This window comes from Mus caroli, chromosome 7, assembly GCF_900094665.2.
Source record: "Mus caroli chromosome 7, CAROLI_EIJ_v1.1, whole genome shotgun sequence".
NCBI lineage: Eukaryota > Metazoa > Chordata > Mammalia > Rodentia > Muridae > Mus > Mus caroli.
In genome coordinates, this window is record NC_034576.1 from 84,968,908 (window position 1) to 84,983,921 (window position 15,014).

The following is a 15,014-nucleotide window of genomic DNA, read 5'->3' on the forward strand; positions in this document are numbered from 1 at the left end:
AAAAAAAAAAAAAAAGAATGAGCGATGCAACCGAGTAGGAGGAAAAGGGTACCAAAAGCAGGTGAAAGAGTCAGAGACACCCCCAGTCCCACTGTCAGGAGTCCCACAAAGGCTCCAAGCTAAGCAGCCATAGCAAATAAAAGGGATCTTGCAGATGCAAGCCCCTTGCTCCCTGTCACCGGTCCTCACACACAAGCCCCTTGCTCCTCATCACCGGTCCTCACATGCAAACCCCTTGCTCCCCATCACTGGTGATCACACGCAAGCCCCTTGCTCTCCAGCACCGGTCCTCACATGCAAACCCTTTGCTCACCATCACTGGTCCTCACACGTCTGATTCGTTCTTCACTCAGGATTCCAATCTCTCACAGTGACCCTGGAGTTACTCTGAGATTTTAAGGAGGAAACCGACTTCCCTTGGAAGGCTTGTCATATTGCCTTGAAGTGCCACAGAGACTGATAAGACATCATGAATTTTGAGCACTTGTGGTCAGCTTTTCTTGGAAGGGGAGGAAGGAGGTGATTCCATACAAAGCCTTCCCCAGGCTTTGAGACCATCTCAGTGGTTTCCCTTGTCAGCGAGCTCCTTCTGATGAAGGACCCAGGAAGAGGGGAGTGCTGCCATTCCCCTTATCTGTTTCCCTGAGGATAGAGCTTGGTTCCATTTAAATATTTCAGTTGGTTACTATGCACTACAAACCCAGCACCAGCCAGACCTTCTTTTTTTCTGCAGAAACCTGTGACTTGATCCTCTGGCCACATGCCAGCCACGGGAACCCCAGGTTCAGCTTGACTACCATTTTAAAATTAATATATTTTTATTCTTCAAAACGTATGCTTCTCAGCCTTTATGACACTAGCGTTTGAGTCAATATATTGCCAAGCCAAGTGAATACAATAAATTATAGTACTATTAACTCCAGGGAAATTTTATTAATGTTTTTAATGTATTCTCATGTGACATCAACATGTTTTCTAGATTTTCATAAATTTCAACTTTAAATATCTTCAGTGCTAGGGTGCTGCGAATGTTGTAATGGGTAGAGAATCCATAACTGTGGATTGCATTTTCATATACTCCTGATAACCATCATCTCTTTCATATGCTAATTATAGTGGTATTAAAAACACACAAAGTAATATTTTTTTGCAGCTCTATTGCTTTGGGCCAAAGGAATTATTTCCAGAATAAGCTGGCAGGTTCCTGCTTGGGGAATTAGGACTCTCATGTCCTTAACTTTAAAATAACTTGCATTTCATTTTATGCTTGCTTCATAAAGTAGTCATTCATTTTCTGACTAAATTGTAACCGAAGCAGGCCACATCAATAGAGGCCGGCCTGTGGGCTGAGTGGGTGTCAGGCTGGAGAATGTGAAGTAGAGTGCTAAAAATGGCAGCCAGAGGGCTGATTTATAAAACAAACTGAGCAGCAATGCCCTTGTAGCTTTATATCTATACCTAGGCCCACAGTAAGTTCACCACAGGATTTGTGGAAGAAATAGGATGTCCAGTATCATGATTTATATTTTGAGGATTCATGGAATGAAATGTCTTGTCTTTTGTTGTCACTTTGAAGCCCTTGAAGTGGAATTGTTGGAAGGGATGCTCTTGGCTTTTAGGTTTAGAGTTTGGGGTTCAATGCTCACACAGAGGACTTGTGGATACCCTGGCTGACAACTGGGTGTGGACTTTGGCTATGGAGCCTACAGAGCAGACTTGAAGCAAAGCCATAAGACGACTCTGCTCTTTCTTTTTCTTTTAGTTTAAATTTCTGCTTGAAAATCATTTTCTTTTTACATTTTAAGTAGGTAAAATTAAATAATTATTAAAATTCATGTGAAAAATATTTCCAAAAATTTTAAATCACTTTTAAAGAAACTGCTGTCCCATGTGTGCTTCCGGAGTTTTATTTCTCAGTATTTCTATCAATTCTATTTTTCTAACAAACCATTTCCCTTTAATTTTTTTCTCCTTGAAACTGGGAAAAAATGATTGAGTAAAATAAAAATGTAGTAAAAATGTTTTTTAAATGAAATAAATAGCCAATGGAAAAAATATCAGGATATTATCCGTATAGGGAATAAATTCCAAGTGCATTAAAATTCTTAGGTTTATAAATTGGCCTAACACAAAGTGTTCAGATGTTCCTCCCTGTCTAGCAGTTACCATCTTCCTAAAATTAACAGAGTGATTTTGAAATCACCCATTCACTCTCTTGTTTGTTTTCCTTTGTCATTCACATAAAAAGAAAAGTGACACAGGCCTGGCAGGCAGCTGTGGTTCCCAGGAGAATGTGTCCTCCAGCCCAGCATGGCTCTCCTGCCAGCCTTCCAGCTTGGTGCTTCCTGGGACTTTACAATGTGTCTTAGTAAAGGTTTCTACTGCTGTGAAGAGACACCCTGATCTGAGCAACTCTTATAAAGGACCACATTTAATTGGGGCTGGCTTACAGTTCAGAGGTTTAGTTCATTATGTCCTGATGAGAAGCATGGGGACGTGTAGGCAGACATAACGCTGGAGAAGGAGCTAAGAGCTCTAAATTTTGATCCACATGCAGCAGAAGTGACTGTATTCCACACTGGGCATAGCTTGAGCATATGAGACCTTAAATCCCACCCCACAGTGACACACTCCTTCCAATAAGGCCACACCTCCTATGGGCTAAGCACTCACATGCATGGATTCTTGGGGGCCATTCCTATTCAATCCACCACACCTCTCATGAAGATTGTAGCAAACCTCAATAGTAGACTCATTACAAGCCACACGATGAGGAGCTGTAGCCATGGAGCATGAAGACAGCCAGCCCATGGCTGCAATGCGGGAAGACATTTTTAACTACACATTCAGAAGGAACAACTAGTGGGTTCTTGGTCTGTGTTCAAAGCCGAGTATTTAGAAAGATTAGGGGCGACACTTTTGGAGGCAGCCATAACCCTGGTTTTACTCCAAAACTTGGTTTTCACAAACCCTTCAAAATCCGACCAAGAATGGCACCTCCCAGAGAAGTGCCATTTCTAAAAGAACTTAGGGGGTCCAGTCAGTAGAGGAACAAAAAGTTTAAAGCTAGCTAGGCATGGCTAATGGAGCCCTGCCGATGACTAACTAACTAAATAAGTGACCAGGTGAATAAACAAAGTACGGGTGGTATGGGGTGTGTAAGTGGAAAGGTGTGAGTTTAAGGGGAACAAAGAAGGAAAGGTGAGAATCAGAATTAAAGAGAGCACCGGTGAGCTAGACATGGTGGTACATGCCTCTAATTACAGGACTTGGTGACCTAGAGCATGAACTGCAACCTATAGCCAGTTCCAGGCCAGGGCTAAATGGCAAAGACACTTTTCAAAAGACAAAACAAACAAGCAACAACAAAACACAGGAAGTGTATCAGATCCAATAATATACAAAATAATCATTACAATGAAAACCATGTAGAGAAACATTTGTAGATTTCTTTGAACACACACACACACACACACACACACACACACACACACACTCCAACCACACATGCACACCATCTCCCCCCTCAAACACACTACATAATTTCAGAGATTATGTAGAGATTATGTAGGGTAAGAAAAAACTAATTGATGTCATTCCATAAAGAATTGACCCTGGGTTTATGGATGCCTTGAGATGATTTTGGTCTCTCAGGCTTAGAAGTTTGAGTCTTCAGAGTTTAAACCTTTAATCTTTGCAACAGCACGTACTACTAAAATTTTTATAGGAGACTAGTACCTTGTCTTTGCATCATCACCTCCATAAAATCTATCATTTCCTTCCTCCTTTAGGAACTGCGAAGGACAGAACATCAGATACAAGACCTGCAGCAATCACGTAAGTCTGAAGAAAATGCAATCCAGTCAAACCCTGGAGTGTTTGACATGTACCGTGAGAAGTGTCTTGAGAATCCCTCTACTGATTTTAAATACTTGTGTGAGTGATGAGAGCCTTTGTGTAGAAGTATCTTCCACTCCACCAGCTTTCATGTTTATGATGGAACTTGTAAATATGTCAGTCACTATGCGTCCATTCACAGAAGTGATATACACAATAGCTTCAGGGTCCTTCAAGGCTCCAAGTGCTTTTGTGTCAGCCTCTTTATCCAGTCTCCTCCACAAGATCTGAAAACGCACAGGCATGTGAAGTGGGACTGAGGCTGGGAGGGGGGTAAAATTATTTTTTGAGGGCCTCAAAGGAAGACTACAGATGGGATCGGGTCTAATGGTGTTTTGGCCACTGCAGACTGCCTGTTGTGCCTACTGCAGACAGGGCTAAGTGACACAGAAGGTCACGCAAAAGGAAGGACTTATACAAGCCTTACTGTTCGTTTGTTACATTAATCAGTGCTAAGAATTAGAATATTTTCTTTTGCAATTATAAAAAGCAAAATTATCTGGTAAAGAGTTTGCCTTGCAAACATGAACACATGAGTTCAAGGCCCAGAACCCATGTGAAAATTCCAAACTTGGTGGTGGGCACTAGGGAGGCAGAGACCTGGGCTTACTGGCTAGTCATCTTTGTCTAGCTTGGTGGGCTCTAGGCTACTGAGGGACCCCATCTCAAAGGAGGTCGATTGCATTCTTTAGGATGAGGGCCAAGGCTGTCCTTTAGCCTTCAGGCACACATGTGCACACAGGCATGTGCACTTGCTCTTTGGTATGCACATGTGCATGATATACACATCAAGCATGAAAAACTGATAAAAAGCAACCGATCATTTTCATTTCAGTCTTTTTCGTCTTTAGCAACATATACTCAAATTGAAATGACAGGGCTCAAGATGAAGTTCTGTGGCATTGGGAAACTTCTGCAAGAGATGCAGTTTTGTTAGGCAATGAAATGATGCTTGAGACAACAGGAATGAAGAACACAGTAGCTGGTAACACCCCACGAGCCCAATGGTTGCTACAGGACAAGCCCTGGGCGAGCTGCAAACACGTGAATATTCAGTGAACCAAGGCCAAGGAAAAACAGGGGAAGAAATGGAGAAACAACTGAAGCCAAGTCAGAGACATGAAGTCCTTTGTGCCCATCTGAATTCTGCTACTTGTTCGAGTGACTGTTGAGGAAGGCATCCCCACAGTTGTGCTTTGTAATTCTGCCCACCACAGAAAAGCTTACCAAACATCACTGGCTAAGGAAACACCAGACAGTCTTTTGTTGATTAGCATGGGGCTGTAGGAAATGCACTGAGAACCCACAGATGAAGAATTCTCCCCTCTCGAGCTGAAAAGCACCCCTGCTTCAGATGGCAGGAGAGGGAGACATGAGCAGGGTATGGAGTCACCGTGTTCTCTCCAAGAATTGAGGCTGTGGTTTAGGGGCTCCTGGGTTCTCTCTCAAAAGAGATGGGGCCTTCTGCTGAAAGAATGCGGAACAGCAAGACATGTCTGTGTGCAGCATGGTGACTCCTGAGTGACTTCAGGCTTCAGACATAAGATTTCTTTTATGCATTTTACTTAATTCACTTTACATCCTGCTCACTGCCCCCCTCCCACTCACCCCCCTCACAATCCTTTCCTCCCTTCCCCTTCCTCTTTTCCTCTGAGCAGGTGAGGACCCTCTGGGCATCCCCCAACTGACACATCAAGGTTCTCAGACATAATAAGCTTTGATTACCATTCAGCCCAGATCCTTACAGCCAGGGCCTCGACTCCTGGACTTGGGGGAGAATTATCTTCATCAGGAGTCTATCAAAGCAAATGTGCAGAAGTCATGCATATCAGCCACGAATCCCAATAGCTGGTTTCATTGACCTCGTGTTTTCTTAGTCCAGAGTTTATGGGACTTATGGCAATGCTGGAAGAAGCAAAGGCAATGTCTTCAAAACTGTGCAGTACATTACAACTTGGCAGGAACATTTTTGCAACATGGACAATTTTTTTTTATGAGCACTGTTAGCTCTCCACAGTGGGCTTCCTGATGGCTTCCAGAAAAGGTGCCATTAGACATGGCCCTTGCAGGGTCCTTCCTTCATGCCATAGGGCCCACAAGTGGCTAGTTTCTGACAGTGTTTCTCTTGGAGGTGTTCTTTTCTTTCCATTGCTGTTGCTTCTGCTTTGCATAAGAGCCATGTCCTGGGGCTCAATGGCTCAGTGGCGGAGGAAACGAACTGTTCTTTCAGAGGACTGGAACATATGTTCCTAGACCTTAGGCTGAGAAGCTCACAATTGCTTGCAACTCTAGCCCCAGGGACTGCAACACTCACCTCTGACCTCTGTGAACACACTTATATACACATACCCCCCAAATAAATAATAAACCTTTAAAGAAAGAGGTGTGTCCTTTCATACCTGTCTTGAGACTATGAGACCATCTAGGTTATTTTAAGACACAATAATCTCTACAATGTCTTGAGCTGCACCTAGCTAGACAACTCTAGCTAGTTGTCTAACCTAGTTAGACAACTCTAAACTGGACAGACTTAGAGTTGATGCTAGAAGACTGTAAAGCAAATAAAAGCAATGAACTGAGTTGCCACTGGCCACCTCTTAGAAAGTGGTAGCCATGAAATAGTTCAGTCACCATTAGAAAACTTGAATGTTCAGAGTGCTTCTAAGTTCCTACCTCTGAGATCAAGAGAGCACATGTTTACTGAACATACTTTATGAACTTTTTGCCCTGTGTCATATGTTCACTGTCCCTCAATATAAATATGTGGGATGTAATGATATTTAAGCATGAACAGGTTTTGAGATCCTGAGCCCCAAAAGTGAGGAACATGGGTGACTTTCTTCTTCTACTGACGTTCATAGCGTGCCAGTTGTTTCTTCTCTCTTAATATCTCAGCCATTCTCTGCTGTAATAAAAACTGCTTGGCTCTGCTTGGGCACACATGTCATAAAAGGGACGGCCAGCCCAGCCCAGCCCTTCATGTGACTTCTCATCTCTGATCCTGTGTGTGTGTGTGCGTGTGTGAGTGTAATTTCAAATTCCTGGGAAAGTTTGACCTGGCAAAGACCAGTTTGCCTCTGGATAGTCAGTTCTGGCCAAGGATTACAAATGTGGCCACCCATTGGGTAACGACTAGGCTTAGGCAGACATGCTAAACTTATGCTAACTAGCACTCATTATGATTTTTTGAAACTTTATTGGCTTATAGCAATCAGGCAGGCAGACTATTCAGGCCTAAAGAGCATTTGCCACACCTGTGAGCTCACTGTAAGGGGCAGAGTGTCTGCTCCCAGCTTTCATACACGATTTTCTTTGGTTTCAAAGAATTTGAAAGAAAACATGACCATGGCTTATGGGGAAGTAGATTATGTCATTTTGTTATCAGTCACATAGAAGACAAAGACAGAGTCCCCATTTCTCTTCTCTTCTCTTCTCTTCTCTTCTCTTCTCTTCTCTTCTCTTCTCTTCTCTTCTCTTCTCTTCTCTTCTCTTCTCTTCTCTCCTTTCCTTTCCTTTCGTTTCTTTCTTTTGTCCTTCCTTCCTTCCTTCCTTCCTTCCTTCCTTCCTTCCTTTCTTTCTTTCTTTCTTTCTTTCTTTCTTTCTNTCCTTCCTTCCTTCCTTCCTTCCTTCCTTCCTTCCTTTCTTTCTTTCTTTCTTTCTTTCTTTCTTTCTTTCTTTCTTTCTTTCTTTCTTTCCTTTTACATATTTTCTTTATTTACATTTCAAATGTTATCCCCTTTCCTAGTTTCCCCTCCGAAAATCCCCTATCCCCTCCCTCCCTCCCTTGTGCTTCCCAACCCACCCACTCCTGCTTCCTGGCCCTGGAATTCCCTATACTGGGGCATAGAACCTTCACAGGTCCAAGGGCCTCTCCTCCCATTGATGAATGACTAGGCCATCCTCTGCTATATATGCTAGATGCATATCTAGAGCCATGAGTCCTACTATGTGTTTTCTTTGATTTGTGGTTTAGTCCTAGGGAGCTCTGGAGGTACTGGTTAGTTCATATTGTTGTTCTTTCTAGGGGGCTGCAAACCCCTTCAGCTCCTTGGGTACTTTCTCCAGCTCTTTCATTGGGGACCCTGTGCTCTGTCCAATGGATGACTGTGAGCACCCACTTCTGTATTTGTCAGGCACTAATAGAGCCTCTCAGGAGACAGCTATATCAGGCTCCTGTCAGCAAGCTCTTGTTGGCATCTGCAATAGTGTCTGGGTTTGGTGGTTGTTTATGAGATGGATCCCCAGGTGGGGCAGTCTCTGGATGGTCATCCCTTCAGTCTCTGCTCTGAACTTTGTCTCTGTAACTCCTTCCATGGGTATTTTGTGGATTGCAATCTGGTACAACAACTCTGGAAATCAGTTTTGCAGTTCCTCAGAAAATTAGACATAGTACTACCAGAAGATCCAGCAATACCACTCCTGGGCATATACCCAGAAGATGTTCCAACTGGTAATAAGGACACATGCTCCACTATGTTCATAGCAGTCTTATTTATAAGACCAGAAGCTGGAAAGAACTCAGATGTCCCTCAACAGAAGAATGGATACAGAAAATGTGGTAGATTTATACAATGGAGTACTACTCAGCTATTAAAAACAATGAATTTATGAAATTCTTAGACAAATGGATGGATCTCCAGATCATCCTAAATGAGGTAACCCAATCACAAAAGAACACACATGATATCCACTCACTGATAAGTGGATATTAGCCCAGAAGCTAAGAATACCCAAGATACAATCTGTAAAACATATGAAACTCAAGAAGAAGGAACACCAAAGTCTGGATAATTCGATCATTCTTAGAGTCCCCATTTCTACAGAGTTATCCAACTTCAGTCTACTTTCATTGGCTTTGCCTCATTTGTCATGACTAGGGTTCAGATTTTATCTAGCTAAGAGAAGAAAAATGAGTGCACTGGGTTTTGGACTGCTTTACAAGAACGTGGTACAAATGAGCCCACGGGAAAGTTTGCTAGGTATGGTCTACGCATTCTCTATTTTCAAAGGATTTGGGAATGTTTACAAAGACTGAAAGCACATGCATAGTTGTTGCATAACATCTGGAGGGGCAGCACAAAGTGCACAGTTGTCCCTAAACTGAGGCAACATCAACAGCCTAAAGACTGACTCATTCAAGTTCAGCGAGTTTAATAGGGGTTACTTACGTATGATTATGGAAAGGGCCATTCTCCTAGAAGTCCCTGTGCCTGTCATTTTATGTGGCTCTAAGCTATAGTAGAATTGGTGCAGATCTGGTTAGAGGTCTTCTGGTGGGGCAGTGGATGTGATTGCAGACTCACAGACCAAGTGAGGCTCTGGGAAACTTATATTAATATGTACTCTGTCCTTGTCCTTTCAAAGATTCCAATGGTCTAGACAAACGTGATCCCACTCTGGTAATGATGGCTTGTTCTTCTGCTGCCTTGACAGATTTACCTAATCTATGAGGTCTTTTTAGGACCTGTAGGACTGAGGTCTTATTGTAACAATAAAACACAGGTTTGGTATGGGTTAAGAAAAACATAAACTATATTTTAGAGGCATGAAAGAAACTATATTTTAGAAGCAATGTTGAAAAAACATTCACTATTTCTCAGGAAAAATAGGATGAGGTGAGATTTTTACCTCACAGTATTTATTTGAATAACTCCAGCTATATGAAAGAGTTAAGCTGGTCAGAGTTGCACATGGGTGAGGCAGAGCAAAATGAACTCCAGGTTCAAAGTACAAGTGTAGCCAGTCTGGGCTATGGAGACCCTACCTCCGAAGTAAGATTAGAAAAAGCCAGAACAACAATGACCCACAAAACCCAAAGCCCAAACTCAAAAGAGTCAGATGCCATTGCCAACCTATAAAGGAACAAGACTAATGCATTCAATGTTTATTTGTCCTTGGGGCAGGGTAAGAAAAGAATTTGTAGCCCATTAAAATAGGAAGAAATCTTTCGGGCTAAGAATTGTTAACAGAGAGGCTGCATAATCATTTAAGCCTTCTGGACTTCACAAGGCGCCCAGAGCAAAATTAAATAGTGAAAAGATTTCCAATACGAATGACCATATTTGATGCCTTCACTATAAAATGTAGTAAGTTTATCTGCTAAAAAATAATGCAAAGGCAGATAGAGGACATAAAAAAGGAATTTTCAAAGATTTGATATAAAAAGCAAACTAATAAGACTACCTATGAATCCTAAAGAATAAGAAGGAAATGGAATTCCATTATACACTTCTGATTAGAAAATTATAATATCCAACTGAGGAAGAAGGATTCAGAAAGGCCACCTGTGTAGCCCATAGGTAACAATAATACACTTCTGGATGACCGTTTAGCAATGCTGGAGTGGCCCATAAACAGACACACACTTGCACTCAAAAGTTTATTTCCAGAAACAAACCCTTGGGAAAGAATTGGTTTAAATATTTAAGTATGGGGATCTTTGTAACTTATTCATTTTAATAGAAACTTTCTGCAGTGTTCTTAGAACGAACATTAATTATCTCCATAACAGGGCGAGTATAAAGTTATAGAAACAAGAGTTTTAGCGTGTGCACACTTGTCTCATCCAGCATCTTGCCTCAGAACTATCTAGAAGGAAGAATTCATAACTTAATAAAAAGACTTCCCCAGGTCATCCGCACTTGTGTGATTGCTTTTAGTACGAGGGTGCCCCAGGGTGTCAGGTTTCATTTGCTTTTGTCACAGATACAATTTTGAACTATCTTGGTGAAGACATGTTTGGTACAAGTGGAGGCACAGCCAGCAAACACAGAGGCTTGGACAAGGCTGCATCTCTTCCTGGAGATTTATATGCAGTTAATAGTTGCTAGCAGTGGGTGTGGGGTGTCTGGGGACACAAAATAAGACATGAAAGTAGAATGACAATTGGGAAGAGGAAGGTGATCAGTGGGATAGGGGCAGGGGAGGGTAATAGGGTGAATATAATCAAAACATCATATACATTATGAAAATATGTTAATACAGCCCATTATTATATATAATTAAATACTTTAATAAAGAACACAGTGGTTTGGGACTAAAACGGGGCAATGGATTCCCCTGAAATAGCCCCTGAGGGCCAGGACTACTGCTGTTCCTATGAAGACCTTGAATCATCTTGGAAATATAAAGGTCTTTGAGTTCTCCTTGATTCAAATACTTTTGGAAGTTTACACACAAGATGGCTAAACAAGGGCAAAATTAGCTCCTACATATCATAGGCTTTAATTAGCTGGGGGAAACACCTGGATGGAAGAGAGATCAGATTAATTACATGATCCCCTAAGTAGGTCCACATTGCAGAGACCCCTGTGGAATCCCACAAAGTAGAACTGCAGATTCGGTTTGTAATCTCAGAGATGGGGGTCGGGGGGAAAGACGGAGGGAGAACCTGGGGTGAGGAAGCGAGGTGTGTCTCATTAGAGGCAGTTGGGGTCTGGCTCAACCTTCTGTTGACCCCATGGCTGGTTACCCTGCACATGCACATGGTTCCTTCTGTTTACTTGTAGGACTGCCCAGCAGATGCAGAAGACTTCAGAGCCCAGCAGTGCTCAGCCTACAATGACGTGCAGTACCAGGGTCATTATTATGAATGGGTTCCACTATACAATGACCCTGCTGCCCCATGTGCACTCAAGTGTCACGCTCGGGGACAGAGTCTGGTTGTAGAGCTGGCACCCAAAGTGTTGGATGGGACTCGTTGCAATGCTGACTCTCTGGATATGTGCATAAGTGGCATCTGCCAGGTAAGTCACACCTGCCACACTTGGCCTGGGTTTGGGGATGTGCCCTGCCTATTCTTGATAAAGAGGTTTTGACCATTTCAGTGTAAATGTATTCCCCAGTAGAGAATGTGATGGCTTTAGGGAAATGATAGAATTCTCCCTCTGTTTTGACTGCTGAGAAAGGGTTTTCAAAACCCTGGATAGCTTGGGCATTTCTTTATTTAATATGATTTTTGCCTATGCAGAATCAAAATATATGACTCTTAATAGTTTCCTGGGATCAGGAACTCTCCAAGTAGGATGTGCCAAGCAGACTCCCAGTGAAGGGTTTGAGGTAGTGTAACTTGCTTCTCCCTCCCAGAATTTCTGACACAGCGGGAGGAGTGATGCCCAGCTCTCTGCATTTCTCAATAGAAAATGAAGCTACCAAAGCTTTGCTGAGTTCTCTAGGACCATGCTCTTTTGAGAGCTGCTTTGAAAGAGCAATGTGGATCTCTGGGGTCAAGGGCAGTCCAGCAAATGTGTCAGGTTATTTTGCAGAGACGAAATGAATGGGACCAAGGTGTGAACTCCAGTGTACTGTAATGAGTGAGGATTTAGACAGGTTCCAAAGGCAGCATGAGGACTACAGGGCCATCACAGAATTATTGTCTTCTCTGAAGGATGTTCATTCCCCACCCCCTTCTCTCTGTCAGGCTGCAGGTGCAGGTAAATAAAGGGTGTGGGAGAGAACCCTTGTCTCTCCAGAGCTCTAGTGCTCTGGGCAAGCAGACACTGGGGACTGCCGTGTGCTCTCTATGTGTCCCTGGTGGGCATCCTGCTGTGGGAAGCCATGGAACTCTAGTCTGTGGTGGTATAGAGGGAGCAGTCCAGGGTCTCTGGGCCTCACAGAGACCAGAGACAACACATTCTCAGTCTTGGGTATCTCAGATGTCATTGTATGTTGTATGCTGCAGAAGAGCTGAGAACAAAGTGAGGGCCCTGGGGGCAGCTTGGTCAGCCCCAGAGCCGAAGGGGAGAAGGGGGTAGGGGAAGAGGCGCTGGATGGCTTCCACTCAGGTGAGAGTCTTTGGTTCAGTCCAGCCTGGTGGCTGGAAACACTGGGAGGCCTTCTCATGGGAGATTAGAAATGGCTCTTTAGGGGAAGGCCTATTCCATCATTCAAGAATGGTGGGTTGTAATGAGCAGAGAAGGTCCATGGTTTTAGAGTTTTATTGTATAAAGGCAGAAAGAAAGAGAGAAGGTAGAAAAAGAGAGGCCAGCCATGGCCATGTGGGGAGAGGGGAAAAGGGGGGGTTAAGAAGGGCTAGAGATGAGAATGAAAGGTAAGAGCTTAAGAGAAAGAGGAGGGGCCAAATAGCCCCTTTTATAGTGGGCTGGGCTATCTCGCTGTTGTCAATTAGCTGTGAGGGTGGAGTCTAGCCCGAATGCTAGGAGCTTGGGACATTGTCTGCATGACTGATAGTCACAAGATTATGGAGGTGGGGGCTCCATGGTGTCAGGCGCCTATGTCTGGAATGTGGCTCACTGTTCCAGCCCTTGTAGAGTTTTCTACTGGGTCTCCAGAGTAAGCTTCACTCAACTAAAACATAGGCTGTCTTTCATTGTTCATGGTCCCACATCTCTCCTATCTCTCTCTCTTTCTCCCTCCCTCCCTCCCTCTCTTCCTCCCTCCCTTCACCCTCTTTTTCGTGTGTGTGTGTGTGTGTGTGTGTGTGTGTGTGTGTGTATGAACACTTGTGTTTTGACAGGTCTATCATACTAGATCAGAAACTTCAAGGGGACTTAGAGGTCGACATTGACATCTTCCTCACTGATTTTTCACCTCACATTTTGAGACAGTCTCTCACTAAACCCAGAGTGTCCTCACATCACCANTTGTTCATGGTCCCACATCTCTCCTATCTCTCTCTCTTTCTCCCTCCCTCCCTCCCTCTCTTCCTCCCTCCCTTCACCCTCTTTTGTTTGTTTGTTTGTGTGTGTGTGTGTGTGTGTGTGTGTGTGTGTGTGTGTATGTGTGTGTGTATGTTAGCTCATATGAGAAGGTGTGGAGACTTAGAGGTCGACATTGACATCTTCCTCACTGATTTTTCACCTCACATTTTGAGACAGTCTCTCACTAAACCCAGAGTGTCCTCACATCACCAGTTCTGGTATTATAGGCATGCGTCACATGTCCAAGGTTTCTGAACTGATGTTTATACAATAAACATTTTACCAATGGAGCCATCTCCCAGCCTCTGAAGAATGCCTTTGTAAAGAAGGAAAATGATAGAGTTGATCCCTGAGGTTTGAGGAAGGCTTGGGGTGGAGACAGGATAGTGTAGGAGGCTAATAGAACAGCAGGACAAGGTAATAGGGGATTGAAGATGATCAGAGTATTGTATACATGCACGGGATGTCATAATGAAACCCACCAATTTATACAACAAATAAATGCTACTAAAAATAGAAAGGAGCATTTTTAGCATTCCACCTCCTCTAGGAGGCTTGGGGGAAAAACAGCAAGCGATCCATCTGCATGTGAGAGGAAACTGGATATTTATCTTTCTTTTCCCCATTGTGTTTCATGTCCCTTCTTCCTCCATCCTTCACTTTCCTCCCCTTTACCAAGTAGCTCCCTTCTACTTTCAGGTCATTTCCTTTTAAAAATTCTTATTACTTTGTGATCATTTTGTGTGTTTAACATACAAATGCCATCTTTGTGTTAACAGCCCCCTCAATGGTTCGTGATGAGTTGTCAAAAAATTCAGGAGCCCTGCCAGGTTGTCCAGGCTCTTTCTACACATATTTCTGCTATTCCACTTAAGTCTGTTTTTAATATAATATTAAAGGAGGTTTATAGATACCCAGGAAAATTAGTGTGATACATATTTCCCTCTCTTCTTCTTCCTCCTCTTCCTTCTATTCTTCTTTTTCTTGTTTTTACTCTCCCTTTTCTTTCTCTTCTTCCTCTTCCTCCTCTTCCATTCCTCTTCCTCTTCTTCCATTTCTCTTCTCCTCTTCCTCTTCTCACTTTCATTGTCATCATCTTTTTTCTTCTCTACCTCTTCCTCCTCTTCTACATCTTCCTCCTCTTCTACATCTTCCTCCTCTTCTTCCTCTTCCTCCTCTTCATTGTAATTGTTTTTCTTCTTCCTTTCCCCTCTTCTCTCTTCCTCTTCTTCTTCCTCCTCCTCTTCCTTCTCTTTATCCTCATTTTTTAAAAAATATACTACTTTTATTATTAATTCATTAACAATGAATAATTTCTAGAGCCTTCCTCTTGCTGAGATATTACATGAGTGATTTTTTTAAATATTTTTATTACATATTTTCCTCAATTACATTTCCAATGCTATCCCAAAAGTCCCCCATAGCGCCCCCCACTTCCCTACCCACCCATTCCCATTC

The 15,014-nt window shown here is 43.0% G+C and overlaps 1 protein-coding gene across 2 annotated transcripts in view; it reads left to right on the plus strand.

Annotated features, from left to right (window-relative positions):
- Window positions 1-15,014, plus strand: part of Adamtsl3 (ADAMTS like 3) — a 270,398-nt gene that overhangs the window by 102,082 nt on the left and 153,302 nt on the right. For both annotated transcript variants that reach the window (XM_029480045.1, XM_021167800.2), the window contains exons 5-6: window positions 3,792-3,837; window positions 11,406-11,642. In XM_029480045.1, the coding sequence (XP_029335905.1) occupies window positions 3,792-3,837; window positions 11,406-11,642 (283 nt within the window). The remainder of the gene's footprint in view (window positions 1-3,791; window positions 3,838-11,405; window positions 11,643-15,014) is intronic.